Below are 10000 nucleotides of genomic sequence, written 5' to 3'. Positions count from 1 at the left end.
TGTTTCGCTTTTAGGGACACAATTCTCCGCGAGAGTTCATTGTTACGCAAGGTCCTTTGCACTCGACGCGAGACGATTTCTGGCGTATGTGCTGGGAAAGCAACTCACGGGCAATCGTTATGCTGACGCGAACCTTTGAGAAGGGGCGTGAAAAATGTGACCACTATTGGCCACATGATACTGTGCCCGTGTACTATGGCGACATCAAGGTGACGCTGCTCAACGATAGCCACTATCCCGATTGGGTCATTACGGAGTTCATGATGACACGGGTAAGCTAAAAACACCAGGCCCTACCATCATCTACATTAATCATGCACTAACTAACGATCCGTGTTCTTTGTTTCCTTCATAGGGTGACCAGCAGCGTGTCATACGCCACTTCCACTTTACTACGTGGCCCGACTTCGGTGTGCCAAATCCGCCGCAAACGTTGGCACGATTCGTGCGAGCGTTCCGGGAGCGGGTTGGCCCCGATCAGCGACCCATTGTTGTGCACTGTAGTGCTGGTGTTGGACGATCGGGTACCTTCATCACGCTCGATAGAATACTGCAGCAAATTCAGGTGTCGGACTACGTCGACATCTTCGGTATTGTCTGGGCAATGCGAAAAGGTAGGACTCAGCAAAATGCAGCCCAAAAAGGAACGGGGAAACGTTCATGTAACATATCCGCATTTCTTATTTCGATCCACAGAACGTGTCTGGATGGTACAAACCGAGCAACAATATATCTGCATTCATCAGTGTTTGCTGGTGGTCTTGGAGGGCAAGGAAGGTACCGAGCGTGAAATTCACGACAATCAAGGCTACGAAGGTATGTATGCGAAATGCAGATTCCCATTACACGCTAAACCAAGCTTCGCGAAACGATTGTCGTCAAAGCTTACAAGCAACGGAGGCGCACATCTTTCATTTGTGATATCCCGGCTGGCCAAACTGCATATTTGCGTGGCCCATTTGGAAATCAAATCGGCTAGCCTAGCTCTCTCTCTGTCTCTCTCCCTCCTTCCCTCTCATGTACCAATTGCATCTTCGCTCGCATCATCTGTTGGTTGTTTCCGATGCAAGCGTGTAAGCTCACTTACTCATTGGCTGCTAGCTAGGTTAAGCGAGTATGCTGCTCTATTGCCGAACATTTGGTAATCGTATACATTGCGAATCAATATCGCGGGTATCTCGTTTAGTAGATTTTCATCCGTTGTTTTTTTTTCATTTCTCACGTTCACTTGTTGATGTAATTCGTCTATAACTTCCTTTTTATTTGCATTCAAACGAAGTTAGTTTATACTATCATTTTATCAAATACTGTTAACTAATCTTTGATCACGGTTCTTTTCTATTAGTTTCTATTAATATTATTTATTATGCTCTTAACTTTGCACCTAATTGCTGGGAAAGAATGTTGGATCTAACACCTAATATTTGAATTTTAAGAATCTGATATCTGAAATTTAAACCAAGAGCTTCAATAACTGATAACTATTAACTTCTAATACTACCATACTACTTAAGATAAGAACTTACAAGTAACATTTACTCGTTCTAAAGTATGTGATAATCATAAAATTGGCTCAATCATCTTCAAACCAATCAATGAGAACAAACATTGTGTTGTGTGACAGAGAAATTCGCAAAACAATATGTTACCAGCCTAATAGGTTTATCATACGTAATCATTGTGAATGATTTGACAAAAAATAATCTTCGCTTCGATGGGTATGTTTTGTTTGTTTGAATGTTATGTGAATAATTTCATCGCTATCATCTGCATCAGTTGCCTCAGGTCAACGGATTCTGTCCGGAATGATGCCGAATTATGTGCGATCCTTTTATTTTCTCTTTGTTTATTTTCTATTTTCATCTCTGCGTCACTGTTCGTCGACCGTGATCGTCCTTAACCGATGGCCATCACGGTTGTTTGTGGTTAAAATATATTTCTATTTTGATTTACAAAACAAAAAAAAAACAACAGATGAAAGCATGCTAAACCAAATGGCAGACGGTCAGCTCAGCGATTCGCAGACCCGGTTAACAAGTGTCTAGCGCGTTTTTTGCGCTCTTGCTACCTCACTCCCAGATCTGAATCCACGAACGAAGTGAAGTGACATGTAAATCTCTTGAACCTTTAAATACACTTCTATGCGAACGATCGAATAAAACCGCGTATTCGCCCATTCGATCGCCCTCTGTTTACTATTGATAATCTTCTCTTTTTCTCCACATTTCTTCGGGCCCTTCTCACGTTTGAACTTTCTGTAAAAAATACTCAAAATCTACGCACAAAACGCCAACATATCTTTGTTCTTTCCTTAATCGATGATGCCGCCTACGGGGTTTACCTTCACACTATACTTACATCTCGCGTCACGATGGGCTTCACGCGCCGCTGGTGTTTGGATCTATTAACCTGCGTTCGTTGCACCTTAAACCCCGCCCTGGGTTACATTCTTCGTGGTGGTGGTGCACCTTCAATGTTCTGGGTATCCCATTACCGCAACGGTTTTGCGCGTTTCGACTGACTGCAGAACCGAGAGACGATCAGCAATCAGAGGAGCAGCTACTAATCGAAAATCGTTCGGAAGATGAACTACAGCTGGAGCCGACCGAAGGAGCGAAAGTAGAATCCGATCAGACGGAACTTGATCGGCGACGCAGTGTCATATCTTCCGGAGGACCACGATCGATTGAGAGTGGTGCTGGCGAGCTAAACCAGATGCCACAGCAGCAGCAGCAGCAGCAGAGGCAGTGCACTAACGGAGAAACTACCGAAGAGGAGCTGCTGGATGAAGAAGAGGAAGAGGTGGAGGTGACAGTGGATGGGATGATGATAGTGTCCAAAGTACAACAGCACACGGTGGCGGCGGTAATGAACGTAACCGCTGATAGTCAGGTGCAGCAGAACCAGCAGCCACAAACGACGGATCGCGATGCGACGTCCTGTGGGCTCGATGAACGATCGATCGGTAGTAGCGGGACGAATAGCAACAACAGTGCCAACAGCGGATATGAGTCGAGTCCTTGTAAGCGGCGCTCACTAATCGGCGGTAAGGAGGTCGATCGTCGATCGCTCGTCTTCTCTTCGGCCACAACCAATGGTATTAATGGTGGCGGCGGCGTTGGGGAGCCTGGTTCCAAGGGAGATCCAATCCAACAACAGCAGCAGCACCAACAACAGCAACAGCAAGTACAAGGACCACCGGCAACTACTACCACACAACACCATTCGGGGACACATCCAACACAGGCCGGAACTACCACGATCGGTGGGGGGAAACTTTGGAAGGAGGAAAGATGACAGTTGGAGAATGATAGCGACAATCGAAGCAGCGGCCGTAGCAGCATCGTAATCGCTATCAACGACAACGACAGTCATGTAAATAGTAACGCTTCAAATGTGATCATCCTGCGCGCGGACGATGACGATCGAACGGCCCGAGACGATGAGACGGAAATCGACGATGGTATCGATGGATCGGATGAGGGTGATGAAGTCGAAGTCGACCATCTGTCGGCCGGCGATGGTCGAATGGTGCGTAATGTGACCGCGGACGCAGACGAGGAAGAGGATGAGGAGGATGAGCAAACGCACGAGCAGCGGGAGCTGCTATTGCATCGACGCAACGAGCGTAACGTGCGCGCCGTTGCGGCTGCCATGGTAGTGGCTGGTAGTGCTGCTGCGGCAAGTGCTACCAACGGTGGAGTAGGCGGCGGTGGACGCTACAAGCATCACAGCTACGTCGAGGTCGAAGAGGACGAGCAGGATGACGATATCATCGTGATCGTAGATGAGGATAACAATCTGTGCGAATCACCAACAGGAGGTGCAGCCCATGGCTGCAATGGCGATCGTCTGGTGGTCGGTGTCGGTAGCGGTGCTAGCGCCAGCGCCGGCATCGCTGACGTTGGTGGTGGTAATGGCATTAGCGATGAGCTGTATCTAAAACTTCGCGAAATGGGTTGGTAGCACCTTTCTTATTCCTTTCACCTAATGTGTGTGTCTGTGTATGCATCTATGTGCTGCTGAGTCTAATTTTGCTTTCTTAACACACCTACATCTCGCTTCCGTTACTCATACTAACCAATTCAACAATCTCTCTGTCTATCTTGCTTCTTTTTGCAAAGCTGCTTTCTATCCTCCAGTAGATTAAAAGTAGTTAAAATACTTTCTATAAAGTTTCATTTGTTTTTTTTTTTTTTGTAAAACCTTTACTCGGTCAAGTGGTTCTCGCCATTCATCTCTTCCAGAATACCCAAGCTCAAGCTTTTCTTCCCGAACGATTGGAATTAAGAGTTTTTCGTCGTTTGAGAATGGTTTTCAGTGATTTACTGCCCTTTAAAACGCATAACTATTCCATGTACCTTTTCTTTATACACGAAATCCGCCTAGTAAACATCTTTCAATGTTCTATTTTTTCGAATAAATTAATTAAATTTGTTGCCAACATTTCACAAAACCGAAAAACAACTCAAATAGGTCGTCTTATGATAGAAATTAACGCACAATAGTCTCATTTCCTAACAAGATAAGCCAGTTTTGCGGTTTTTATTCAATTCAATTGATTCAAAGAAGTTTAAAATCAAGTGTGACCAATTAGCTTGTTCTTGATATTCTGTTATGTACATTCAAGTGATATTATTATTATTGATTTCGTCAAATACTTAAATGAATATAAGAAAACGTGTTTGTTGTCAAATCGTGATTTTTCTAAGTTTCACGTTTCTGTAGCTAGGACAGTTAAGCGTTTATGGGCAGTTTACTGCTCTTCTCGTGTTTAAACTCATCGTCAACACCATGCATGTCCGTTGTGATTTGTCGATTGTTGATTGTTTTGTCATGTTTGTGTGTTGCAATCCGATGACACGTGGGCGCCTGTCGGCGATAGCAGCTGCAGCATGATATGCGCAACGTATCCTCGTCATCGTCGTCGTCATCGTACTGCAAATGAACGTGTTTTACCATTATTTGATCGACTACTAATTCTTCCTTTCTCCCATACGCATGTACACCACAAACAGATGATGAAGGAATCGCCGAGTCCGGAATGTGAAGCTACTCCATCGTATCACCACCACACGGGCGTACTTCGACGTAAGGCGGCGGCATATATGTTGACGTGGAAGGATTACTACCACACGCGGTCGCCACGGTCAAGCAATATGTGGCTACAAATTGTAATTACTACTTAATCTCAGCTAAGCCCTGCATATCTACTATTGCTGCTACTACCACTCCACCTCCAGCTAGAGACGCAGTATCATGTGGCAGCGTTCGGGGAGGAAACGATCATGTAAAGCGTGAAACGCATCACACTGTCTGCCATGTGATGGTCTATCCGGTGGTGGTAGTAGAAGACCCTATCCGCTAGATGTGTCGGGGCATTGTGAGGGGAGATTGACACGCGGAGGAGAACAAGGAGACCCCACGGAGACGGGGAAGAGAGCAACCATGCTATTCTTGATGTTAACTTGACAATTGGTGGCCATAGTCCATTTTCATGCGGTGCTAGTGCTATGTGTAAATGTATATTAGAGGACGTTTTAAACATTGTAAAACATTAATCTATATTCTCTCGCTCACACACACACAGACATACTTTCCCTGTCATTTCCTCTTTCTCCTCACTATCGCATCCAATCTTTATGTCGAACCTCCCGGACGGACTATTGATATCATCGCGGTACAGTTACTGTTAAACAAACACGAATCTTATGTCCCCACCTTCCTTGGGGGGCGTTTCCGGGATCGAAACGATCACTTTACGATCGTGCGGTTGTTTTTTTTTTCTCTGTTTTCTTAGGAGCGACAATTGAAAACATTCGATAACGGTTTTTAACTTCCGGCAATTGCGTATTAAATGTATAGATAATCCTCTCTTATCTCGAAATCGCGGAATCTCCTCCTGGCACGCGCGCGCTGTCGGTGCATGCTGTGAGCGTGCTTTACCCGTCTTGCTCGGAGTGTTCTCAACTACACTCGATTAGTATTCCAATTGCGATTAATATTTAAAAAAGTGCATTGTTAAATACGAAACGAACTAATTGTAACAAAACAAAAAAAGGCAAAACGATCCCGGTTCCCGGCGTCAACTAGGAGCTAGTACGAACAGAAACTGAAGATAGTAAGTCAGTCGACGGAAACGGTAAAAACCTTAAATCCTATTAATCAAAATTGCGCGGATAGGACTAGGAACCCACACTTAAGCTACGTACTATCGGGTGTATGGGAACAACGATATCGTGATCATGCTAAAAAGAATGATAGAGCAGGACAGAGAAAGGGAGAGAGGGAGAGAAGGCGTTGGAGCGAAACAGTAACGCATCGTCCTAGATAAAAGATTAAACGTTTAAAAAGCGCTCGCTGGAATGTGTATGTGTGTATCGGAATGAAGATACATACCCAATAGCGAGAGATAGGTCATCAGCACAACCGGACCCCAAACCAAATCGCAAAAAAATCGTGTCAAATACATAAATCGTAGAGCAGAGCAGAGCCTATAACGGTTTCCCCTCATCGCCGCGGAGTGTTAGAGGTTCAATCGAGAGTATTCAGTGTAGCAGAACCGTGTTGATGGAACCAAGAGACATCAGCGTGAAGTCGCGCCACAGTAAAACGCTTTTCGCTGTCTGTCTGTCTGTCTGTCTGTCTGTGTTTCAGAGAATCGAGATCTAGCAGTAGCAATAAGTGAGGGAGAGGCTTCGAGCTTCGAGTACAGTTTTGTCTTTTATGTGTTTATCCGTTTACAGAGTTTTGTTTGTTTGTTTTTAAAAGGAAAAAAAATCTCGGTTTCTCGTTGTACATATTTGTAAGCGGCGCGCCGCGATATGCCGCGGCATTGCAATCATTTTTATCGAAACCATTACTACTTATAGTGCATCGGCAAGCAGGGCCAGAGAGAAAGAGATAGCGGGAGAGGGGGATGGAGAAATGAGGAAAGGCAGTGCCGGGCGATTCCGATCGTGTAGGCACCAATCGGAATATTCAGGGTTTCTGTTTTGGTTTTTAGCGTGCTGCAGAAGAAGAACGACGGAGATAGGAGGAGCAGTTGAGAGCATGGATATAAACAGAAATGGACGAGAAGCGACGCCACACGACAGCGTAAAGGACGGCCATACAATAATCTCATTCTAACGGCCAGAAGTACGCTCCATTCCATTCCCGGTTAGAAAACTGTTCCCCACCAACACACACACACACACACACACCCATTCTTACCATAACTGAACAGGACCGAGAACACCGATCTTTTACTGAACCTCAGCAGGAAACCTACAGCCAAATTATCAACCAAAACCTACCGAATCTGAGAGGATTGCCAGGATCCTCGATATGCAAAATGGACCAGACACACAGGCACACATACACTTTCTACTTCCTAGGTAGCTTCCTGGTTTTTTTTTTCTATATAAATGACCTTTTTGGTGAGCGAATGTCGAAGAGAAGATTGCAGGAGTTTTGGGAGCATTTCCAATTTGTAGAATTACTTGTCGAAAAAAATCGTTTCTGTGCCGACAATGGTAAAACCGTTATGCGATCTAAGGCGTAGGTACAGCGTAGTGCGTAACGCAGCGATCCACCATCCTCCTACTATAGAGAGCAATGACAAGGCGCGTGCCTAGTCATCACCCGACTTATTAATGCTTCCGTACGTTTTACAGTGAGGGAACGAAACAACAAGACATGAGCGCGTCATATCAATTACTCCAAGAATAAAACCCGAAAAAATGAAGCAAAACTCGAACTGTCTACTTTTGATTGAGGTATTCATCTATATTCGAAGTTGGTTGGGATTTAAAAGGTAAGTTACGGATCATAGTTATCGTTGCTGTTATTGGTTGTTACAAATAGTGTTGGGTAAGCGGAGCGCGGTCCTCCGCAGTTTATTAAGAACTAACAATAATAATGGGGTAGGACATTTCCTTCACTAACCATCGCCTTATCCCGGGCTTGCTCGGTTATCTCTTAAGATATGTTATATATAAAATGTTGAATATACTTATTTATATCAATGTAAATATTTGCAAATCGTAGTCCATATCGCCGTTATATATTCATATATTATATTATTTCGCAGAATTTTCCTTTAAAAATAAAATCTTCTGTAGTTTGCCTGACTTCAATCTATTTCTTTTAGTAATTTCTATATCCCCTGCTTTAGAAAACACCCGTTCACAAGGAACAGATGTTGCTGGTATACATAGCGTTCTTAAAGCTAAATTAAACAAAGTAGGATACTTATTTTTATTTATTTTCCACCAGTCGAGAGGGCAATCATTTCTATAGGCTAAAGGTTCTGCGATATAGTTATCGATTTCTATTTGATGGCAATTTCGAGTGTTTAATGCTATTTCCGAGTCATTTCCAGGCGTGTCAAACTCCTCCCAGATACTTTCTGTTGCCCAAGACGCGTCTGTTACATTACATTCTATATCTCTTTCTTCATCATTATTAGAAATCGGATTGATAGATTCCATTCTGTCTAAAATTTTTGCGCAACATTGCTTAAAATCTAAGTCATTTTTAAAACCCTTTTGTTTGAAACGAGGGTCAAGTACTGTAGCCTGTTGAACAATTTCATTATCTAAATATTGTAATTTTTTTTCCATGCCATCTTTAAGAAACTTAACTAGAGACTCTACTTCATCTACTAGTCCTGGTCGTAAAAAAAAATCTATCTTTTTGATCATAAGTTCTGTAATTACTCTAATTTTTGATAATGTTACAGTTTTCTCTGCCGAAATTTCCAAAGTAACTAGATCAAAGAATTTCAATACATCTATGGAATCTTTAATTATTACCCAATCTTTTTGGTCTAATTGTGTTAATGAACATGATAATAAAGGAAGTGTCGCAAGAATCGGATCTTTGTTTTCGTAGAACCTTTCTAACATATGATATGTGCTATTCCATCTTGTTACTACATCTAATATAAGTTTGTTTTGTGTAAAACCTAACCGATCTTGATATTCTTTTAATTTATTTAAAGCAGCAGGGTTTTTTTTATAATACTTAACTATGCCTTTAACGACACTTACAGTTCTGCTGATAGAATTGTTTAATGCATCTTGGACTATTAAATTTAAAGTATGTGCAAAACAAGGAAGATTTGATACATCAGTTAAATTTACAGCACGCTCCATGTTGGCCCCTTTGTCGGTAACAATACATACAACATTATGAGTGATTCCAAAATTGCTCATAACTGATTTAAACCACCGTGTAATATTTTCCGACGTATCTTTGTTAGAAAACTCGTCACATTCAAGAAGAAAATTTTTTAGGTTCGCCTCTCCATTGATGAAATGAGCAGTCGCAGCTAAAAAGCTTTCGTTTTGTAAATTGGTCCACCCATCTACGGTAAGACAAACAGCTACTGCATTAGCGACTTCGTGTTTTACTCTTTTTAACAACTTAGCATAATTTGAATTTAATAATGTTGTACTTAAAGTTTTCCTTGTTGGAAGATTATAATTCGGGTTCAAATCGTTTATAAACTCCTTAAAATCTTCTGTTTCCACTAAACGAAAAGGTAATGCATTCGAGCATATTAAATTTAATAACTTATTATCCAAACTTTTTTTTCTATCTACATTTAATGGATTCATTATATTTACATATTTTGCAAGCGAACTTTGCTCCTGCGTTTGAGGTTTTGGTAGACCGGTGTTGCCGTCGTTGTTGGATCCAGGCGTGTCCGAGGTATCGTCTGCCGGAGTATTGCGCCCTATCGCCACGGTGGGGTGTTTATTTTTGAAGTGCCGTATCATATTGTACGTCGATTTGTTTTTCACCGATATTTGTTGCTTGCATATTGTGCACCGCTTTTTTTCTGGTGTAGATGAGCTGCTTTCAAAATAGCACCAAATGCCACTTTTTTTGTTTTCTGCCATTTTGATCAATGTTTACGTGCAATTTTTCACTATGAAATCGGCACGAATGATGGCAGTTTTTCCGACACTATTTCGCTATGAATTTCGGTCTATGGCACTATGATCAGCTC

The 10000-nt window shown here is 42.5% G+C and overlaps 2 protein-coding genes across 12 annotated transcripts in view; one reads left to right on the top strand and one right to left on the bottom strand.

The window, feature by feature from the left end:
* Nucleotides 1–7729, top strand: part of LOC125950006 (tyrosine-protein phosphatase 10D) — a 44228-nt gene extending 36499 nt beyond the window's left edge. For 7 of the 11 annotated variants that reach the window (XM_049677547.1, XM_049677550.1, XM_049677549.1 and 4 more), the window contains 4 exons: nt 15–272; nt 356–614; nt 697–816; nt 2528–3522. In XM_049677547.1, the coding sequence (XP_049533504.1) occupies nt 15–272; nt 356–614; nt 697–816; nt 2528–3297 (1407 nt within the window). In that variant the 3' untranslated portion in view covers nt 3298–3522. The other 4 variants (XM_049677554.1, XM_049677553.1, XM_049677552.1 and 1 more) reach the window with 2 other exon arrangements.
* A 155-nt stretch (nt 7730–7884) lies between these two features.
* LOC125950067 (E3 SUMO-protein ligase ZBED1) overlaps nt 7885–10000 on the bottom strand; it is a 2192-nt gene continuing 76 nt past the window's right edge. Inside the window, exon 1 of the mRNA XM_049677661.1 lies at nt 7885–10000. This exon is cut by the window's right edge and continues 76 nt beyond it. Coding sequence (XP_049533618.1) covers nt 8064–9890 — 1827 coding nt within the window. The 5' untranslated portion in view covers nt 9891–10000 and the 3' untranslated portion in view covers nt 7885–8063.

The sequence above is a fragment of the Anopheles darlingi genome, chromosome 2 (genome assembly GCF_943734745.1).
Source record: "Anopheles darlingi chromosome 2, idAnoDarlMG_H_01, whole genome shotgun sequence".
NCBI lineage: Eukaryota > Metazoa > Arthropoda > Insecta > Diptera > Culicidae > Anopheles > Anopheles darlingi.
Note: the sequence above shows the minus strand (reverse complement) of the source record. Positions and strands in the feature narration are given on the sequence as shown.